This window comes from Mytilus galloprovincialis, chromosome 6 (genome assembly GCF_965363235.1).
Source record: "Mytilus galloprovincialis chromosome 6, xbMytGall1.hap1.1, whole genome shotgun sequence".
NCBI classification, from domain to species: Eukaryota; Metazoa; Mollusca; class Bivalvia; order Mytilida; family Mytilidae; genus Mytilus; species Mytilus galloprovincialis.
Window position 1 is genome coordinate 71929021 of NC_134843.1, and position 24523 is coordinate 71953543.

Here is a 24523-nt window from a genome sequence, read left to right on the forward strand (position 1 = left end):
CAGAGTTGCTCGAGGCCAAAATATTTAACAACCCAAAGCTTATCAAACGGATCAAGATTTATTAAACAAAAAGGACAAAACAATATAAACAAACCCGGGGAAGTAATTAGAGCTTTGAATGCGAGAAATATAGTCCTTGATTTAAAATAATTTCCAAAATTTCTAACAGCAAATTTTGATAACGCAAATCCGTATCATCATGCCAGTACCGTAGTATTGGCTTCTGGGATGGAGTTAGCCTTAGGAACTATACGTCCACAAGCAGAGGCATCGACCCAAAGATAGTAATTACATAAACGTACCAATAGTGTTGAACAACAAAATTGCAGATGCCAATTTCAATAATTAATGTCTCTTTAGTGATGCGCGAGGCCAAATAATTTGAAAATCCAAAGCTTATCAAAAAGAAAAAAGAACTGTAAACCAAAACGGATTATTCATGTGTTGGGATATGTGTAGCTATACATTATTCAAACAGCAATGAATAAATCGTGTATCATAATACCAACACAACAAAATAATGGACTATTTATTCAACTTTGAGAAGGGTATACGTTTTTTATATTCTAAAAGTTTGTTTTGAACTATGCAAGCATAACACAATTTGTTTATTTATCACATCTAAACAAGAAATTGCAAGGCAAGTACTCACAGAATGATCCAAAGGTCAGAGAGTAATGGTTACTTTTATATATATGATATACAAAAAAACTACAATAAAAAAGAGATGTGGTATGATTGCCAACTGTAATCAAACTACTATCCAGCAGATTTAAAATCAAGTAAACACTGGGAACTATTAGTAGAAACCGTACATTATAGCCTTCAACAATGAACACAATTTATGGTGTATACATGTAGTTTGCTGTATAAGGGTCTAACTATGTCAAATAGGAAATAATTCAAACCAAAACATTAATTGCATGAAATTATGACGAAATAAATTTACGAAAAACAAATATGATAAACAGCAACCAATGAAAACTTTTGAATTAAAGACTCCTGACTAAGGATATCCACATAAGGAATGTACGGGGTTAAACATGTTGTTATTTGAATATACCTTTATTTAGGAAGGTAATTCTTCTGATTTGACATTGAATAAAGATTATTTTCTTAGATATGGAATTTTTCCCAAATAGTTTTAATTAGGGATGCAAAAGATCTGAAATTTAATAATCGGATACTTGGTTATGATACTCGAGTACTCGCGAGTACTTTGATGAATCTTAAACGTCTATTGAAAAGTTTAGATTTTAGTTGCCTTGGGATGCAGTATTTTTGTTATCACCTTTCATAAACATATTAACGACAGACATACGTACTACAAACATAGCTTGATCCTCTGTTTTTGTGTCAATTAAACAATGAATTGCCGACCGCCGTTTCTACAAAAAACCTATTCATAATATACAATTATGGCCGGTTGAAAAGGTGAATATCCTAAATTGTAAACACGAGAAGGTTATTTCAATGAGGGCGCAGCCCGAAGTGAAATAACTTTTAAGGGTTGACAATTTTGAATATTCATCGATTCTAAGGGCCACAATTGTTTTATTATATCGAACTAACAGTAGAAGGTCCTTTTGAACAATTACTATCATTTTTTACATAACAAACACAAGTTACCACAGGATAATACATTTGTGTTCTAGAATTTCTCGAATGTACAACTATGGTAGAATATTTTTGTAAAATATTGATGGCCCTGAAAAAGACCGTTTATAACAGACACCATCGGCTGCTTGCACTCTATTCATGTCCAATTATTCCCTCGTCTATCGTTGGGCTTCCAGTGTAACGATAACGCTGCCATTTTGTTTATTTACGTATGTGACGTCATTTTCACGGGACATAACTCAAGTACAAATCAACAAACTCAAAAGGTTATTCACCGGTGAATAATAGGGTTATTCAGCGCTGGTTGACATTTTGAGGGTTATTCGTCCTCCCTTGCAATTGAATGAAAAACAACTGATTTATTGCATGTCACATGATAACGTTTCACCTAATAGAATTGTTTAAAATATGTGTATGGTATAATATTAGCAATGATTGTTTTTTTGTACGTGTTCATGAACCAAATTCCAATAAAATAAAAATTATTTGCAATATTTGTATCATCTGTTCCTGATGAGTTTTTTTAGCCATGACGTTGTCAGTTTATTTAAAAAAAAAACCCGATTAGAATCCAGCATAACTTTACATGTACAATGTATGTTACTCGTTTTATTTAGTTTCATATTTGTTGTTTTTTAGTGATTAAGATTATAACACAATATTGACTGCTATACCCCTAATTTTAACATTTTGTTCGTATTATGTCTGTTTGTTTTGTATACGTATAGTTGTCAATATAATGAAATATGATGCGACTGTCATACAAGTGAGAGGTTTTGGCTATCTTTAAAACCAGGTTTAATCTACCATATGCATATAAGAAAATGCCTGTACCAAGTCACAGTTGTTATCTCTCGTTTGATGTGTTTGAGCTTTTGAGTTTGTCATTTGATGAAGGTAAAATGAAAATGAAAGTCTATTTCGAGTTTTCATTGTATGATTCAGTTCAGATTGCCTGTTTGTAATATAGTGTTTTACATGTTATAGATCGTGATTTATTCAGAATTTTGAATCTAAAAAATTCTTCAATTTCATTATTTGTCCACTAAGAGAAAATAAGATAAATGTCTGATGTCACCTATGTATATGTGATTGTAAAAAGAATACTCGGCATAGAAATAAAACAAATGATATTTGTCGATTTATTGTCTTTGGATATTTAAATAATTGAAATCGTCTAACCCTTGGACTAACACCATTTACCAATAATTTCTAACTTGTCTTCTTAGACCGTTTAATAGAAGTCCCCCTAGTCCTTGTCCTCCAACTTGTCTTCTTCCCCCAACTTGTCCTCTCCCTACAAATGGTCCTCTGCCTCCAAATTGTCCTCTCCCTACAACTGGTCCCCTTCCTCCAACTTGTCTCCTCCCTACGAATGGTCCTCTGCCTCCAAATTTTCCTCTCCCTACAACTGGTCCTCTCCGTCCAACTTGTCCTCTCCCTCTACCTCCGATGTTCTGATTTCCCCGTCTACCACCTTGATTATTCAATCTGCCTTGAACGCCTTTTCGACCTCCTTTTCTACCCCCTCGTCTACCTCCTTTCTTTACACCTTTTCCGTCTCCTTTTATACCTGTTTTTCCTCCTATATCAACTTTTTTTCCATTTACTTTTATAACACCTGCCTTTTCTCCTTTCCCAACTCTTTTCCCGTTTACTTTAATTTTATCTCTTTTTCCTCCTCTACCTTTTTTTATGACAATCTTAGTATTGACATCGCCACCTCTACCGCCAGGTGCTTGATCACCACCACCGCCACCACCTCCGCCACCAGTTATGTCGATATTTACTTGGGCAGAGACAGAGTTGATGTAATACACAATAGATATTGAAGCTATCAAAATAACGATAGAACAGTTCATAATCCGTCACTGAAAAAAAAAAAAAAAAAAAAAAAAAAAAAAAAAACAGAATTAATGAGACATTAGGGAAATTCCACATTCTTACTTGAACTGATTTGAAAACATATCTGAAAAATGCACATTTTCAATGGACATTGTGAAAGATTGTGTTCCTTTCTATATCTATTTTATGCTTTGATATATGGTTTGCCATCATATGAAAAATATAAGCAAATATTTCTTGGGTCACATGTCGAGCAGTATATGTTTTTCTTTATCCTTCCGGAGCACCTAAGATCATTACGGATTTTTTGGTGCGGTTCGTCTTGCTAAGTCTTTAGTTTATATTGTATTTTGTGTACTGTTGTTTGTCTTTTTATCGTTTTTTATATTTCACTACTGCATTACCTGTAATCACTATGTTTTCGACTAATGAATTTGGTTATCCTTTTGGTAATCTCTCATTTTGGTCTAACCACAGGGGCGGATCCAGCCATTTTAAAAGGAGGGGGGTCCCAACCCAGGATAAAAGGGAGGGGGTTCCAACCATATGTCCCCATTCAAATGCATTTATCGGCCCAAAAAAGGGGGGTTCTAACCCCAAGAACCTGCCCCCTTGATCCGCCACTGAACCAGGCGTCATTCAATTTTAATAGATCAACTACACGGAGCTGTATCTAGACAAGTCTCTAACTAGATCTTATAGTATCGACTCTTCGTTTTAGAGCATATGTGCAGATGTCGTTAACCGGAAAATCTCTTAGTATTACATATTCAAAAATAATCAAATAATAGTTTTTTTTTTATGATCAAACTATTTTAATTGTGTGCATATCTTTCGAGAAATTTATAAATTAATAGATTGTAAGTTATATACAGTGCGATAGGTTTAGGGATTGTAGCTGATTTACAGGACATACTCATGCGACTAAAATATTTCCAAGCCCTGCTTTGTAAACCAATTACAAATTCTTAATATTACACATATTTGATAAACAAGGATATTGTTCGGTGAAAAAAATATTTGATGGTAAAACAGTTAAGCGGTTATTCTTGATTGACGCTAGTCCTGATTATGCGTGACTTTAAGTCACTAAACGTTAAGCAAAACATTCAGTCAATCAAATCGTCAATGCAAATTTAAACAAAACATATTTCAGTTACCTATTTTTTTTTCATAACTGACTTCAACAACAATGTTTAGAGATTATTGACAATTTATATCATAAACATATGATCATTGAGTAAAATTGTTGCTTTTAATTCTTATGGTTATGTTCCACTAAGTTTCATCGACTTTTTGAATTCGTCCCTGTGACTTACTGAAATAAGTTATTAGGGGAAATAGTCATATACTGAAGAATATAACTCCTAATTAATCTCTAGAATCGTAATGTAATTTGATTACTGATACACACACGGACATACAAACACATAACATTTATACTCTGTACGTATCTCAAAATGCGTATGAAATTGATAAATTCTATAAACGACGTTCAATTTATGTATATGGTTCTCGACCAAAAAATTGGTTATTTAGTTTGGCAGCACCAGTTTATCTGTGCGAAGAAAAAAACCTTTCAACCAATGTTTATTTTTCTTGTGTGTTTTACATGTTGAAATATACTACAATTATATTATTAATCTATGTTTGAAAGATCATTTATAAGCACTGTTTTCGTGTCACGTAATTTTGTTTTTAACGGTATTGTAAAAAATTGCCATATAAGCAAGAGGTTTGGCTAGCCATAAAACAAGGTTCAACTCATCAATTTTTTTCTTAAAATGTCCTGTTCCAAGTCAGGATTATTGCAGTTGTTATCACATAGATCGTTTCTTTGTATGTTGGTGTTTGTTTTGTAGAAGCTCAGTTTTTGTGTTGTTCCGTTTTAGTCTGTAACCCGTTTTTTTTCTCAATCGATTTATGAATTTCGAACAGCGGTATACTACTGTTGCCTTTATTTGTTTCCTCTTATGTTTGATGTGTTTCCCTCAGTCTTGGTTTGTGTACGGATTTGTTTTAGTCAAATTGGTTTATGACTATTGAACAGTGTTATACACAAAAGTGAAAAGAAGGTAACATTGCACAGTATATTATAAGCAATTATTAAATGAGCAAACATAAATATTCATATAGAAACAGGGGATCCATTCTCCAAGAGTAAACGAATTTGAAATTCTGTTTTCTTAAAAAAATAATATTTGATCATTGTCTATATTTTTAAATAAATTTTGTTGCAATGTTTTTTTATATATACTTTAAAAGTTCAAGAAAATTACAAAAAATTTTTCAAAATTAGTTTTTTCCTATTCGAAGCGAAAATAATCTCAAAAACTAAATTGTGACTTTTTGGGTCGGCACTTAAAGTTAACCAGCGAGAAACGTTAACCACCGAGGGTCGGTTTTTAGACACGCCCAGTGCAACTATACACGCCTATTTTTGGAGCTCTTTAGTATGAAGATAAGAAAAGTATACGAAGTTGAGGGACTGGTGACCATGTTTTAGCATTGTTGTTAGTAAACAGACGTTTCCTGTAATAAACTGGACCCCTGTTGTGTTCACTTATTGCTACACTACGATGGAAAGGAGGACCAGTTTACGCCGTAAACAGATGCACAGCTGATTAAATGAGTTAACTATTGTTTATATATAAAGGGACGAGAATGCAGACATCGAGGTTAAAAAGCAGGAATCTTGGAGTTCATGGTAAGATTTTGAAACTTTCTTGAATCCAAACTGCGTAAAAAAGGGTCAAAATCTTGTCTGTGACTTTTTTTGTCCTGTGACTTTCTGCCATACATTCTACCTTAACGCCTACGATCATAAACATCGCAAGAATTTAAAAAATTCATATACATATTAGGATAAGTATTATTATAATAATTAATAATTACGGAGTTTTACGTTTCCGCATTTTGGCACTACGTTTCCGGATTAAAGTTCCTACGTTTCCGCATTTTTATAGTACTCCTTTCCGCATTGTTCTACATTGATTTTGTTAAGGACTATTTACGTTTCCGCATTTTATAATATAATATATATCATAATATGTCAGTGTGTGTATATATTTCCGTGTATAATCATAATGTAAATCATAATGACGTCAACAAATTAAATCACAATTATGTCACAATGTTAACGCTCATAAAAAAATTATAATTCTTGATAAAATGTGTAAAAAGAATAATTAATTATTACAAAAAGTTGTGTAGAAAGAATAATTATCATACAAAATAACACAACTTTACCTGGTTCTCAAATGGTCGGTCGTTCACGCCTTAACTTTTACAAACAAGTGCGAGGAAAATAAATTAATGTCAAATTTAGTACAAGGAAGCACATGATTTCATTGTTGACGTCAACAAATAATAAATATCTGCTCTTTACATGTCACCATCATAGCTATAAGGAAATCATCATATTTTATTTTTAGATGGCTTTGTGACGTTGAAATTCATTCATATTCACTACTAATGGCCTGAGATCACAGTTGTAACGTAGAGACAATACATGGAAATTTTAAAAAAACACCTGCGCTTTCTCAATAATATTTTTACAGTGTGTTGAACTACTTTTGGGACAAATTATATCAAAATTATTCAAAACTTCATCTGCTCTGACTCAAAATATGGAAGTTTTATGTAAACGGGGTCTAGGAATCTTTTGACAGCTTCCGAAATACCAATAAATTTGGAAGGGGTATAAAAAAAATGGTAACTCATTAACACACTGTCCACACTACGGACTATATTCGTATAAAGGACGATAACTGTGTTCCAGGACCTAAGCCAGACTGAGTTGTTTATCTAATAGAAGTTGACATTATAGAATTAGATGTTGTATGAACTATACACTACACTACAAATAGACATGTTACGAAAAGGTATATTCTCGACGCTGAGGTTGACAAATTAGACTTTAAATTTGGGGACGGTGTCAAAACATTGATTATAGATTTAAACAGGTAAAATTTAAATCCTGTGCGTCTTGGTTAATTCAAATCACATTATTTAGAACATCATCATTTAACATCGTATATGACAATTGCTTTTGTGATATCATTACTGGCTCTCATAAGACATGAAAGGTGTACGCGTGCAGGAGTGCGGGGTGGGCTAGAAAAAGGGGGGCTGAGAGTTATACAAGTTCATTCGATTCTATATTGATAATATATACATAGTAAGCCAGTTAGATATTAGTTTTATTGTTGTATTACAGTCCCTGAAAAAGTTTAATCTGTCGCTCCACTAATCCCACACAAAGCTATACAGTCTGGTTATTTTTTTCTCGGATGTCTCCATAAGCTTCAAATGACGCTGAAAGTTTTAAGAGCCTTATAGCGTGTTCGACATATACCCGACACTCTAATATACGCAAATTCCTTTTTTTTAACATTTTCTTCTTTCTGCTCGTGGTTTAGCTCTTAGCTGATGGCGTCTGCAATGGGTAACGACGGGCGATCGACATAGATGAATTTTATCCGATAAGAGGATAAATTCAGGGGGAAATCGAACTCCAAACCTGGTCCAATTAAAAGCAATAGATTATACTGTTGGTCATCATTTTGATTTTCTAGGAAACAACTTCGAATATATCTTATATGATTTCTGTTGTCCACAATCACCTGTGTATGAATGCAATGTCTGTGTCTGTGTCCGGAGTAAAATTGTTCTTGAGGTTCAGTCTGTGGTCTGTAAATGGCATGAGAGGTTCCGTCGATTGCAGCTAACGCTGTGGGTAATGTATGCCACCCACCGCGTAGTTGGCGACAATTTTCTACGGTTGGCCAAGAAATATTGGGGGCATATATTTGCCAAAGAATTGGAATCAAGGCATTTATTTATAAAAAGAGAAAACGTGCATAACGCACAACTCTTGATCTTGCTAAAGAAAATCAATTGCTGCATTACAAGTTTATTAGAAAAACTATGCCGAGAGTCCTTAAAGACCTGGGAGTGACTCTGGACTCTTATGATAGTGAAAGCAGTTAAATAAAAGCGTGGTTTCATATTTCCCCCGCGTAGTTTACAAAAATAATAAGATGTGGTATCAGTGACAATGAAACATCTATCCATGATCTATCTATTAACAATCATAAGGTCTTTGACAATGAGAAAAACCTATACCGTATACAAGTAGTCGACTATAAAAGATCCCGAAAAAGTGAAATAATTTAAAACAAAACCATTTACGAGGACCAAATATGACAGAAAGTAGCCAACGACAACCACTGAACTACAGGCCCTTGACTTAGGACAGGCTACTAAAAAATGTACTGCGGGCTTAAACATGTTTGTAATATATTTTCTGCCTTTTTATCGCCTTATTCTGTCCGGACATTTTTTTTTATTAATTTATCCTGCTTTTTTTTTACATAAATTGTCATCCTGCCTCTTTTTTGGGCCAAGTTGCTCATTCTGCCCTTTTTTTGTTTAACTCAAAACTCCTGTCCTGCCTTTTTCAAATTATTCCAATTTCAACAAAACGTTTCAGGAAAATATCTGCATAAGGTGGTGTAAAGGTGTAAATGCAAAGTCATTATGCAATGTTTTTGAAACTCTTCATTGGTTGTTCAACCGGTCAGTAGTGACTCATATTTTACACAAACCTCTTATCGTTCTGAACATACATGAAATATTTGCCACTGGACGTTAATCAACCAACAATCAATCAATCACAAACCCCTTATAAAGAAAATACAAATTGAGCTGAAACTGTTTAAATAACGACAAAGTTGAAGGAACTAAAGGAAGAAAATACATGCATTCGAAGCTATATGACCGGGAGTAAGTTTTCTTAAACTACTGTATAATGCAACATATTTAAAGTTGAAATTGTATAAAAATCGTGTTTTAGGTGTTTTAAAACAGACCCCGTTAGATTAAAATTTAGGTGGCAAACAACTGGATCAAAATACATACACTCCATTTTTTGCTTTTCATAACTATAATTATAATCATGACCGTTACATATATATTCACTAGTAGGTATAAAACAGATTATAATACCTAAGATTATTTGTAAGGTCTATTAAGGGCTCGCCGAAGAATTCACACTCGTATGGACCCCGTGTCTCCGTTGCCCCGCACATCTACTGCATTTACATGACCGTCCCCCCCCCTATTTTTTTGGCATTAGAGTTTCTTAAAAATATTATGGAATTTATTAATATCTATTTCTTATGGTACAAATATTATTGAATATTGTTTCCATACGGAATTGCCTCCAAAAGGATCAATGCAGTTTTTAAATAATATTCAATGTAAACACAGGTAATCTCTTTTGTGTTTTGACACAGTCCCCACATTTAAAGTGTAATTTGTCAACCTCAGCGTCGTGAATATACCTATTCGTAACATGTCTAATGAAATGGATTCAAACACTATAGATCAGCGTACGATATTCAGCAATGAGCAAAACCCATATCATATAGTCACATAGTAAAGAGCCCGATGTGACAAACTGTGGAACGATTCAAACGAGGAAACCCATGGTCTGTGTTATGTAAACAACAATAAATGAAAAACAAATATGAAAGACAGCAACCAATTACTATTTATGAATTATAGGTGCCTTACATTGGGATAGGCGTACATAGAATGTGGTGGGGTAATATGTTTGTGGGGAAAAATAAAACAAACAACAGAAAAAGACAGCAACCAAGGACTACCCCTAAATAACAGGTTCCTTACATTGGGACAGGTACATATAGAATGTGGCGAGGTTAAAATGTTTGGGAGCGCTTAGATCTTCCTTACCTGGGAATTGTTTTTTGACAGTAGTTGGTTGTTCTGTTCAAGTATATCCTTTTTTTTATTTTCAGCTCATTGGCATTTCACATTGGTAGCTTTCTATACTTCTCTAATATCACTTATCAAGATTATTCCAGAAACAAATGACGTGCGCGCTAAAATCATACTATGGCCCTGTATAGTTTGCTGCTTCGTGTTAGCCAACTGAAGGCTCCGTGTTGAAGACCGTTCTTTGAACTATACTGGTTTACTTTTTATAAACTGTGAATTGGATAGATAGTTGTCTCATTAAGTGGCACTCATACCACATCTTCTTATATCTATACTAACTTCTTTAATGTACCTGATAAAGTTTATTCCAGAAACACGTGACGTGCGCGCGCTGGTATTATCTGTTTACGAAACTATATGGAACTTGGTTTGAATCCATATGGTACCATTTTGCAAATCTGGTAATGTTCCGTATAACCACATCTATATATACTCATATATATATAATCATATACTATTAAACAAGAAGACCTCAGTTTGTGTGTCGCTTCTCTTCCTTCCGCAATAAATTAATCATCATGCCTCTGTGTCCTATATGTACCATATATTGTCGCATTTGTCATCCATTCTTATGATTATTCAGTTTGGGTTATTTTGGGAGTAAAACGAAAAAACTGCGTCCGGATATTTTTCCGTCATTGGAAAAAATTTTATGTACCAATTGTCGCATTTGTCATCCATTCTTATGATTATTCAGTTTGGGTTATTTTGGGAGTAAAACGAAAAAACTGCGTCCGGATATTTTTCCGTCATCGGACAAAATTTTAAGTCAGACGAGACATCTGGTTTGCGTTTTATCTGTACTTTGTACATACCAAAGTCTACGAATAACGTGTATTTGCTATTCGCTATCATTTTCAAATTTACTATCCACGGCGGTCACTGAGTTTATTAAATAGAGAGGGTCTATATAATATGCTAATGACCGCCGTAGATCGATTAGTAGATTGAGAGTTGATAGTAAAAAGTAAATACACTTTATGTATAGTAATGTATGTTCATAATATACAGATAAACGTTAACATTATTGAAATCAATAGAAAAAAATTTATAAAGGAGTTTTGGAGGAAAAAAAATAGGAGCCGGGCTAGAAAAACAATTGTCATGTCCCAAAGTACCTATAACTTTTGATACCTTTTTTTAAATTCTTCAGTCATAAAATCTTTTACAAAAATTCATCGGGTCACTAAGTATATTAAATAGAGAAGGTCTATATAACATATCAATGACCGCCGTGGATTGATTAGTAAACTGAGAATTGATAGTAAAAAGCAAACACACTTTATTTATAGTAATGTTTGTTCATAACATACTAAACGTATGTTCATATTGAACTAAATAGAAAACAAAAAAATAGAAATTTTGGGGAAAAAGGAGAAGGGATTGAAAAACAACTGTCCTGACCCCAAGTACTTATAACTTTTATTACCTTTCCTGAAATTCTCCAGTCATTATTCTTTTACAAAAATTCATCCTACAACACTTTATGTTACATACTTTCAACCATGCTCTGGATGCCCGCGATTTCGCGTGTGTGTTCTAGTGTTACTTATTTGTAGACAAATATGTAGTGAACATTAATTCAATTTTCCTCTTTATGAAAACTGCGTCTTCTTACAAGTTAAAAAATACTCTCAAATCCGTAATGTCTTAATTACCATCTTCGAATACCTATCAACAGATAAAAAAAACCCCAGACGAACAAACATAACAAAAAACAACAACAAAAAGAATGTAAAGTTTTATCAGCATCTACACCAATTATCAGAATTGTAAGTCACATACGGGTGATCTTTTCATTCCGAATTTCGCTACTTTCAACCTCTCTGTCTTCTTCCTTTACCTTTACCACGTCCATTCCCTCGTCCATTGCCTCTACTATTTCCTCGTCCATTTCCTCTATTATTTCTTCTTCCGTTCCCTCTATTATTTCCTCTTCCATTCCCTCTTTGGTTTCCTCTTCCACCTTGATTGTTACCTTCACCACGAAATAATCTACCACCTCCATTAATTCTTATGTTTGTAATTATATCTCCGCCTCTTCCGCCTGGAGCGTTAGGGCCGCCGCCACCGCCGCCGCCGCCACCAGTAATGTCGACATTAAATTGAGCAATGACAGAAGTAATGTAAAATGTGATACATATTGCAACTGTTAAAACAGTGGAAATCCTCATCTTAGCTTTCTGTAAAAGAAATGATATAAAAAGATGCAGCAGTAGTATACATTTTCTATAAATGAACTTCCTGATCTGAATCAATGCTACATGTGTTCTAATTGAATAGAAGACTCAATAAAGATTAAGTTATGCAACAGTAGTTTACAGTTGCTCAATCTTATAAATGTAGTAAGAAAGTACAAATCAAGGACACAAACAGAAAATGAGGGAATCGCATTAGCCAAAAAGTGAGCAAGATCTGGTTCGTCGACAGGATAAGCGTCTCCTGCTATGCATGCTCCCAATATAAAAGTCCGCGCATACTTTACATAGAAATGAGTATAAGCTGTCTAAAGTTTACCTTTTATCATATATGTCGCTAAATGCTTTGTGGGGATCCTTTTTAATCGAGTTATCTTCTATTTAAACATTAAAAAACTGCACTTTAATTTCGTTTTCTTTGTCCCCTGTTTAAAGGGGCACTAGCTACGAGATATATGAAAAACTACATTTTTCAATTTGTTTTTGCTCAATCAGTTATTTCCTTTTTAGTAGCAAATAAGGTTCAATTTTGTCAAAATAAGCAATAAATATTGATTATGACTTATTCACTTGCAAGTGAATAATTCGACCTCATTGAATCCGTATTCATGTGAACTTTAATTTAACCGCTTGGCTTGAGATGGATAACACGTGAAGTGTATTTGTAAAATTATTTAAAGGAAGAGAATGTCAACATTGAAAGTGAAACAAAGGTAAATCATTTAATTGACTGATTCGATCCACAAATAAACATTCTAATACAGGTAAAAACGATGATAAACATTTATTTTTTATCTGGACTATGAAATTAAATAGACCTAGAATAATTCAACAGCACGTGGTTGCTTAGTTTGTTTATAGACAATAACTGTTACGTGTCTATGAATATCAGCTGTATTTGTACGAGGCTAGGAAACAAGGTGTATGCGAGCTTTTAGCGAGCTATTACACCTGTTTCGAGTCGAGTACAAATACAGCTGATATTTAAAGACACTAAACAGTTATTGTCTGTATCCTGCAATTAATTCTGTATATTATTTGTGTTTTGAAAGACACAAAAACACATGTTTTGCATTTATTTTCTATTTGAAATCCCTTGAGGCCCGTGTAGTAATACGATACAGTAATCACACATTCAGCTGAAGACGGGTTCGCAAAAAAAGAATCTCGAAGCACTAATACATTGCTCAAGGTGAATAATTATCTATTTTAACATAACAACTAGTAGTTTCAACAGTAAAAACAAATAACAAAACATTGTCCAATTTGAAACAGGAGTGTACGAGTTGCCCTACGCTTCAGACTCGACATTCACTAAACATGCATGCTGAAATTGACATGGTTGTTTTTGTTACACAATCATACACATTCAAGTATTGAGAAATCGATAGTTGTCATCGTAGAAAAGACTGCTGTTCATGTGTGTATGTTATCAGAAAATTGGTGTGATTGTGACGAAGTCATTAATAGGATAAAATATATTTTATTATGTAATTACAAATTCAAGAAAGATTCTAAAGTTCAAATGTTTTTGAATGTTCACAAACTGTCTTTAAAGTTAAATTGTTCGAATGGTCAATATCTCACACGGGCACGTGATCGTATAGTGATATAACTGTTCGTTCATGTTAGAGTACTTCGGATAATAAGCGCATGAGTTCCAGCCTACCCACGAGGTGGGGGAGACCTTGGCAGAATCTCCGGTACCAATCTCTTGTACCAATCTGTCCCCCTGTCCAAGTCCAAAGCTGGATCTTATATAGTCCAGTGGTCCATAAACATCGGCCCATAGCTGATGGCCGGTTACGTATTAGTCTGAGTGTTGAATAATTCTAGTCTGTGGTTAATTGTCAACCTATACAATTACCCGCAGGATACATGTTATTTCACAGTATACGTGGTCATTTATTGGCTGCAGGTTATATGTTTATAATATTCGTACAGATCGTTATTTAGTGTCCAAAGAGTACATTTCATTGAATGTTCGGTTATGCTGTAATCAATTCCTTTTTAATGAATTTCCTAATTAATACTCCAGTAATAATAATAATAATTAATGATATGAAACACAATTGTGTTACATATTATGCCTTCCATCCAAAATAGAACGAAAGTTCAATAAAATACGGTAGTTTTTCTTCCTGTAGATTATCCTAATAGTTCATTGTAAGGTTTCCGGTAACCATCACCACACATCTAAAGTTTATAAAGTTCTATAAGTTCAATATCAGGATATAATAAGTTCATTACATTCATCAAGTCCAATAGTGGAATATAGTTACACATAGTTCATTCGAATCATAAGTTCAATATTTCGGTATACATAGTTCATGTTTTATTTCCGTCACCATCATAATATAATGTTCATCAACTGCGGGAAAGGACGCAATTCTTTGTACAAGTGTCGGTCATCATCATCTTCATTACGTAGTAGTTAACGCATCTAGCTGGTTGGTTCGTCCTTCTAAAGAGGCTGTTAACAACATCGTCATTGGGTTAAGTTTCATCCTTGATCAATGGCGCAGAGAAAGACATCAGTTTCTCTGGAAGCAGTAACATCTGTTCCAACCAATTGCGTTGACACCATGTTGTGCTAACTGTTCGTGGCATTAGAACTAGAACTCGCACCCTTCTTTTTGGCTAACCAAGATATATTCTTAATAAATTAACAGTACACAAATATGGCTATTCCAATGAAGATCGCACCTTAACCCCACTGATAAATTAAAACTTATTTCAATTTAGAAAACTAAAAATTGTCAACTTCCCCTTTGTTTCTTTTTTTTTATTTATCATCTATCAGATTATTGATAATTTGTTCACTCGCCTTGAGTTCTCAGGATTGTCCAAGCCTAGCAATATTTTGTAAAACAATTCCTACATATAAATCAATATCTTCTTTTTTTTTATCGAATTATCTGTTAGAACAAAAACTAAATAAAAGGGGGAATCTGTCGTATACAACTTCTACAAGTTTACAAATCCTACATAATATTTACATTAGACGTAAAAAAAATCATTAAAAATTTAAAATAAACAAAAATCAATTCGATCATTTTATATAACCCCTACACCTACATGATACTAATAAAAAAATTTACTAAAATTATATGTGTTACTTTGTTACCAATTGTAATAGTTTTACAGTTTTATTTTGTTTGCTTCATTAATTAATCTTAACGTTAAATATAGACCAAAAAATTAACAACATTTAAGATTCCATTAATAAAATTTTAACTACCTCTTGCGCAATTTGTTACTGACTCTACATTTCATATTTGACAACAAAAACACCTTATTGCGAAAAAAATGTCGTTCTCTGTAATGTATTACATTTTTCTAAAATTAGTATATAGTTTCCTTATACTATTTCCTTTCTTTTTTATATATCTATTTTTCATTTGTTTTAAAATTTCACACCTACTGCCTATCCCTTTTATACATTTACATACGACTATGTTGAGATCTGAGTTTAAAAATAGTATATACATTTAAAACTTAACTAACCTTTTAAAACTAAAACAATTAAAACAAAATCTATGACTACTTATGAACAAAACACATCGTTAAGATTCTTTTTTCAACTCCTTAAATAATTGTTTCCTTATTCTAATTTCATGATTATAATCCTCATCATTGTTTACTTTTCAATTTCAATTTTACTTGAATGCTAGTTTTCCTTTTATATCAATTATCTATTTCACTAAAATTTTGTCATTAAGTTCTGAAGTTCATATGTCTCTTATTTTTTTCTTTACAAATATCAGTCTACTACAACAATACTAGTAAATCCCTAAGGGCAAACATATCCATGTTTTTCTTTAATGTGCTACTTTATGAAGATACTTCTCTTAATCTATTAACAATATGTAAATATGGCGTAATCTAACACCATAAACAACTTGCACCATTTAATAACTTAACATCACTTATGTTAATCATCCGAAGAAGGGGTTGGAATCTAAAATTATAGACTATTTGTTTTCTCTTAACAAATGTGCATACACACTACCCAACTGCATAAACCCATTAATCATCAAATGGCTAGAATACGCAAACAATGTATCCTCAATGTACCCTTAACTTCATCTACCAAAGGTTCTAAATCAACCTTAATTTACACCGGTGCTCTGCTCATTTTACGTAAAATACATATTTTCTAGAATAATTGAATGTATCTTCAAAAAAATAACCCATAATATGACCAAAAACCACCATTAAATACGAAAAAAAAAATGCTAATGTATCAGACATTTTATCTTTTTACATATTTACTTTAAACGAAAAACTAGCTTCTCTAAACTTCACAAAAAAAAAACGATTTATTTTGAAGAATCATATGTTTAATCTATCCTATCTCGTAAACAACACCTACAGCATAAAAAATAACACAAACAAAAATAACCTTTCATTCTTATGAACAAAAAATGTGTATTCATAATTTTTAAATTGACCTATATATATGGTACCTAAAAATACCTAATAACAAAAATCGTGCCAACCACATCTCGTGAACAAACATCAGATTTTAAGCCTTTTAAAAGTACGGCCTCAATCCCTTTAAAATCAAAACCTTTACTTAATATGTGTGCCATCCCTTGAAAAGCATTTTCTACTTTTTGTACTGACATAGAAATATCTTGATTGTCCATTAAGAAAAATGAAAGTAACTGAGTTCTTACCTTTTATATTCCTTCGCGTTATTTTAGACAATCCAAGTCGATCGTGGTCAAACGGCATCAAATCGTGACTTATGTGACGAAGTCATTAATAGGATAAAATATATTTTATTATGTAATTACAAATTCAAGAAAGATTCTAAAGTTCAAATGTTTTCGAATGTTCACAAACTGTCTTTAAAGTTAAATTGTTCGAATGGTCAATATCTCACACGGGCACGTGATCGTATAGTGATATAACTGTTCGTTCATGTTAGAGTACTTCGGATAATAAGCGCATGAGTTCCAGCCTACCCACGAGGTGGGGGAGACCTTGGCAGAATCTCCGGTACCAATCTCTTGTACCAATCTGTCCCCCTGTCCAAGTCCAAAGCTGGATCTTATATAGTCCAGTGGTCCATAAACATCGGCCCATAGCTGATGGCCGGTTACGTATTAGTCTGAGTGTTGAATAATTCTAGTCTGTGGTTAATTGTCAACCTATACAATTACCCGCAGGATACATGTTATTTCACAGTATACGTGGTCATTTATTGGCTGCAGGTTATATGTTTATAATATTCGTACAGATCGTTATTTAGTGTCCAAAGAGTACATTTCATTGAATGTTCGGTTATGCTGTAATCAATTCCTTTTTAATGAATTTTTCCAAATTAATACTCCAGTAATAATAATAATAATAATTAATGATATGAAACACAATTGTGTTACATGATTCTTATTGCTCTAAAGAAATGTTTGAAAACAAACAGAACTTATAAAAGTAATCGTTAATTCGCCATTGATACGTCATTGGAATGCGACTGTAATACACATTCTGAGGTCACGCAGGTTCATACAATACTCAGTCCGGCAGTGGGCGGAGCTTAAAAGCGTTGTCTGTATAGTATACAGATAGGGTTGTATCTGTATAGTAGAACACCTAATTGCAGGATAAATATCTATATTTATGTTTACATCGCTAATATGGTCATCGGATGACTATAGAGGTCAACTCGATAAATAATTAGATGGCGTCTAGACTCAAATACACACGAAACGAAGCTACGTATTTTATGCCTGTGCCTTGTTTATTGTTTTATTTAGATTTTAATAGTTTGAATAGATGTTTTACATGCATTGTTATAAATCAGATATGAGAATTTGATTAGAATCGGTGAATATGAATTTGACAGCTAGTGCCCCTTTAATTGTTGTTACGTTTATATAGTTTATGAGTCTTTTGATGCTTTGATGTTTTGCACAGTTAGATAATTCCGAAGTATGTTACACTGTGTTGGCAATTTGACCAGCAGCCGCAATCGTGCACTATTCGAAAACATTGCAAAATAACAGAAAATGAACGAAAAAACAAACAATTATAGTCTAAGAACATTAAATAAAAAATTTATTCTATTATGAAAATACATGTTACTATATACACGTAGTATAGAAGCATATTGTATTATCGACGTCTGACTAATTGGTGATGCCTCTATGTTGCCCTTAAATGTTTCTTCTAAAAACAATGGTATATTTGCCAGGGGCGGATCCAGCGATTTAAAAAAAAAGGGGGGGGGGGGGGTCCTAACCCAGAATAACCCAGGATAAAAGGGGGGTTCCAACCACATGTCCCTATTCAAATGCATAAATCCGCCACTGTTTCCCATCATGGAACTATTCAACGGAGACCACAGAACGAGGATGTAAATTCTCGATACGACCTTCAACAACGCACAAAGCCCATATCATATAGCAAATATTAAAAGAAATAGTGTAAAACATAATCTATGAACATTTGATATCATTAACATATGAGTCTGTGCTTGAAACAACAAAACATAATAAATATTGATGACAAGTCAACCACTTCTGACTAGGAACACACATTCCACATATCTTCATTTATATAAACATGGCGGTGCAAAACACATTTTGTGCACATATCAATTTTGTGGTAGATTTGTTTTATCATTGGCGTATACCCAAAGGAGTAAGTTTTGTGTTATAGTGTCAGTTTGGGTCAAATTTTCAATAATTCTAAACAGTTTTTAGCATAATTTTTTTCTGATCGTTCCTAAAGATCCACAAAGTTTTTGGGTCTAGGCAGGGGCGGATCCAGGGGTTGGAACCCCTCTTTTTTAGGACGATCAATGCATTTGAATGGGGACATGTACAGTGGAGATCACTTCTAAACTCTCATTAAATCTGTCAGGAGAACTGTTCTAGAACAATACGTAGAACTGTCAGCCTGACACCTTTTAGTCAGTTCTAGGTTAGAACTGTTCTAGCTAGAACTGATTTGGACAGTTCTACCCTAGAACAGTTTTAGACAGTTCTAGCTAGAACTGACCAAATATTTTGTCAGTTCTACTTCTAGAACAGTTCTACGGTTAGAATTGATTTCTAATTCTACGGCTAGAATTGATTTTTATAAATTCTACGGCCAGAATTGATTTATAAGTTTTAAGAAATCTTTGTCTAAATATAAAGGCTTCGGAAAAATAGCGATTAATATTATATAGTTTTGCTGTTTTGCCGGTTTTATTTCAGATTTATATATAATCGGCAAGAGAACATGTTTAACCCTGCCATATTCTGCATGTATGCGCCTGTTCCAAGTCAGGAGCCCGTAATTCAGTGATTTTCTTTTGTTGATGTGTTATATAAATTATTTGTTTTTCTTTCATTTTTTGTACATAAATTAGGCCGTTAGTATTATGGGGAGGGGGGGGGGGAACATTATTATTTGAATTGTTTTACATTGGTTATTCCGGGAGTCAGGATGGCTCGTTATCACATAACAAAATTATCTGACCTCATTAACCAAATGTAATATATCTGTTTACAAGTAGTTTTCATACCTCGGACAGACCTGTTTAACAAAAATCTTTTAACCGCATCAATCTAAACTGACATTATTTGCTCTTTCTTTCTGCAAATCTATATAGCTGCACAGTACTTCAGTTTTAATTTTAGGTCAAGAGGGACTGCAATATACAAGTTACAGCAATATTGGAAAACAATTTTGTTCGCATCAATTTATGGTGCCAGCATGCAGGGGGCAGATCCAGCCATTTTAAAAAGGGGGGGTTCCAACCATGAGTAAAGGTGGGTTCCAACTATATGCTCCCATTGAAATGCATTGACTGAGTCGTGTAATAAAATCTTTTGACCGCATCAACCAAAACTTACCATATTTGCTTTTTTTTTATGTAAATCTAAATAGCTGCACAGTAATTCAGTTATAATTTTAGGTCAAGAGGGACTGTAGTATATAAATAACTGCAATATTGGAAATCAATGACCACAATTTTTTTTCTCGCATCAATTGAGGGTGCCAGCATTTCCTATTTTTATTCAAAATATCGCATCAGAAACAAATATCAGTAGTTTTCATACCTCAGACTGACTCATGTAACAAAATTATTTGTCTGCATCAATCAAAACTGACCATATTTGACAGCATCACGCAAAACTGACCATATTTGCTCTTTTTTATGTAACTCTTATAGTCGCATAGTAAATCTGTAATATTTTTATGTAAGGATGGAGTGTATAATCATGATAATACAAATGATCTATATTATAGGGTTATTGCAAGAATATTGGGGAATATTGTTCCGAGTAGAATTTTATATTGCACGAGCTTATATTTTTATAGCAGGATGGATTGTTTAATAAAAATGAAAGCAATTTTGGAAAACAAAATTATGCTCGCATCAGTTTATAGTGCCAGCATGTCCTCTTTTTAATAAAAATTTTGAATCGTAAACTAATTTCAGTAGTTTTTATATCTCAGACTGACTCATGGATATAACAAAATTATTTGTCCGCATCACCCAAAACCATGAAAACTGACCATATTTATAGCTTACTATGCGGTATGGACTTTGCTCATTGTTGAAGGCCGTACGGTGACCTATAGTTGTTAATGTCTGTGTCATTTTGGTCTTTTGTTGATAGTTGTATTGGCAATCATACCACATCTTCTTTATGTTATATTTGACAGCATCAACCAAAACTGACCATATTTACACTTTATAATGTAAATCTTAATATATATATATATATAAAGAACCAAAAATTTGCGAAAGCAAATTTACAGATCTAACATTGTTGGGTTGATGTTAAGACGAGTTGTATATATATATATATATATATAGCCGCACAGTAAATCACTTATAGTTACATATCACGATGGATTGTATAATTCAAATGACAGCAATTATATTGTAACACATTGGCTACAAAAAAAATTTCCACAACAATTTAGAGTACCAGCAATTTTCTGCAAGTCCTCTTTTTATTCAAAATATTGAATTGTAAACAAATTTCAGTAGTTTCGATATACATGTATCAGACCGAGTCGTTTTAACAAAATTATTTGACCACATCAACCAAAACTGAACTTACATTGTATTTACAATTATTATGTAAATATATATGGCCTCAGTCATTGTAAATCAATAATATTTCTATATCAGGACGGATCGTATGATAAAAATGACACCAACTTTGGAACACAATACACCTTATCGCTAATCCTGGCTGACCCGGCCTCTTGAACTTTTGAAGCATAAAACAATCACTTTTCCATTGTGGCGTCAGATATTTTGTTTTATGACGTCAAAATTTTACGGGAACCTGTGTGATATCCAGTAATGGCGGACTAATAGCGACAAGGTGTATTTATACCATATCTAAAAATTTAGCGCGCCGTTATTTCCTCTCTGTATCCATAATAATGAACCGTCACTAAAGTGACTTTTTAAGTTTGTATAGTTTGTGATGTTTTTTTTTTAAAACAAAACTATTTAACGGCATCATCCAACACTGACATGACTGATTCATATACTTTATTTTAAAATAAGAAGTACATGTACGGGAAGATCTCTTCTTGGAATAGTATACTGTTAATATAATTTGAAGAAGGCAAAGACAAATGCATGATTTTTTTGTAGCCGAACGTCCAGGGGCAAATGTTTCATTCATGTTCAGATCGAGTATATTTTTCTGACGTTCCAGACTCCCAGATATCATTTATAATCGTGGATAAGTCTGGCTAAATTGACGAGATGTTGCAAATGTACATAGTTTTTTTACGTTAAACAACACTTTTTTCATTAATATCCCATAATTCATCCACATTGAATCATCGTTTGAACATTTGTCAAAACAGAATCTTAAATGAATGCAAATCCAAGGCAAACAAGGTAAATTACGATTAAAATTCCATGAATTAAATGCAGGGTTATATTTGGAAGAGACTGTTAAAAACGGGGAACGAAGAAACGTAAATAATGATGTTTCCGTATGCAATCTTATAAAAATATTTCTCCGATGAGTTGGATAACCTTCTATTCACTTCGATATTTGTACATGTAACGTTTGATCAGTAAAAAATATAGAAAATCTGCTATAGCAAAGTAATTGGAAGTGATTTATTTCTTCTAAATTCTAAAGTGCCCTTACTGCAGTGACGTCATTTAGAACTGTTCTACAGTCCTGACTGATTTAGTCAGTTCTGCTGACAGTTCTACGGTTAGAACTGATTTGGACAGTTCTACCTAGAACTGATTTAGACAGTTCTACCCTAGAACTGATCCTGACAGTTCTACCTAGAACTGATTTAGTCAGTTCTACCTAGAACTGATTCTGACAGTTCTACTTAGAACAGTTCTAGGGTAGAACTGTTCTAGGTAGAACTGTTCTAGGACAGGTTAGAACAGTTCTATGACAGATATTCTGACAGTTCTAATGAGAGGTTAGAAGTGATCTCCACTGTAGTTGGAACCCCCCTCCCCCTTTGTTCAGGTTTATGAACCCCCTTTTTTAAATGGCTGGATCCGCCCCTGCTAGGTTTTCAATAACATCGTTGGCAACTCTTGGTCACAGACTATTTTGTATCCTAGGTAATTGCCAAGAGTTTCCTCAAGCTTTTAGGTCCAAACAATGCACAAAATCATCGTTAAAACTATAAATCCAAACTGCTTATATTGAAGCCAAATATGTATCACCTTACATATTTCAAGTAGTCTTCAAGCTGCACTCGCACGGGTTTGTACTAGTGTGTACTAGTTGGCTGGGTCAACACGTATCTTCTTTATCTACTCCCCGTTTTATTTATACTAACGCGTTTCATCAACCAGAATAAGGGCCAACAATTTAATTGAACTGATTTATATTTTAATTCATCTTGAAAAATAAACGGATTATGTTCATTGTTAATTTTTGTGTATACATTTCAATACATAAATGTGTAAAACATACCTTAAAATCGTTGACACCTCAGTTAAAACACAATCTAATGGTGAAATGAGTGAAACATTTATTGTTTATGTACCTCAGTATAATGTATTTAAACTGTTCACATTTTTTAATGTCAAAACTAGGAGAGTGACAAAACTTAATGAATTCCAAATGATATCAGGGTTAATCGAGCGATCATAGTACGTAACATAATAATATAAAGTACTCTCTTTCTCTTTAGATTTATGTCAATGTCCCTGGATTCAAAACGTCAAGGAACAAAAAGACTGTTGCGTTTTTGTCAATCACCGACAGACGTTCTCCTGTGATTATACAGGACTAACACCATAAAGTATTTATACTTCGTCTCAAAATAGCAAAGTTATGTTAGATCTGCAATTTTAAATTAGCCAATTTTTGTTCTTCTATTAGTGAAATTCGAACCCCTGCATCTGAAACATAAGGGCAACACCGCTTACACAGGCTTAATTAAAACCACTCGAACAACAAGGTTATAATTAACATAGATTAGGCCGTTATTTTTCTCGTTTGAATTGTTTTACATTGTCATTTCGGGGCCTTTTAAATTATAGCCGACTATGCAGTATTGGTTTGGCTTATTGTTGAAGGACGTACGGTGACCTATAGTTGTTAATTTCTGTGTCATATGGTCTCTTGTTTGTTATATAGCTTTCGTTCATCTTGTATTTTGTAATGCATTTAATTAGGGTTGTGACACAGTGCATAATGTACCGTAGCAAGTAGTTGGTATACTTTGCAGATCAGCTGTGTTTGTCTATCGTAACGGATGATCAATTTACTGTACTTTGCCGTCACACCAAATGGATATATAGATGTAATAATAATAATAATAATAATAATAATAATAATAATAATAATATTTTATTCAATAAAATATCAAGCATATTTACAATTACAATACACAATATATACGATACATAGACAATACTAACACATAATATGGTAAAATATACTGGCATTTTATGAGTGCAGTATCCTTAAGTGTATGAAACAATTTGCTGATATTTTATCAGGGATAACCCATGAAAGCTCTAAAGCTTGTTTCCAATGGGGTCCCTTCATGTAAACGGCTTATAGTGTTCGGCATACAAAAAAAGATAACAC

The 24523-nt window shown here is 33.3% G+C and overlaps 1 protein-coding gene across 1 annotated transcript; it reads right to left on the minus strand.

The window, feature by feature from the left end:
• Window positions 1-2748: 2748 nt before the first annotated feature.
• Window positions 2749-6824, minus strand: LOC143078300 (uncharacterized). The gene is made up of 2 exons (XM_076253201.1): window positions 6715-6824; window positions 2749-3491 (listed from the first exon to the last, which is right to left on the minus strand). The coding sequence occupies exon 2, from the start codon at window positions 3480-3482 to the stop codon at window positions 2820-2822; it is 663 nt and encodes a 220-aa protein (XP_076109316.1). The 5' UTR covers window positions 3483-3491; window positions 6715-6824; the 3' UTR covers window positions 2749-2819.
• Window positions 6825-24523: the final 17699 nt, after the last annotated feature.

Excerpts from the sequence above, each read along its gene's own strand:
- LOC143078300 (XM_076253201.1), bottom strand. The coding sequence starts at position 3,482 with ATGAACTGTTCTATCGTTATTTTGATAGCTTCAATATCTATTGTGTAT.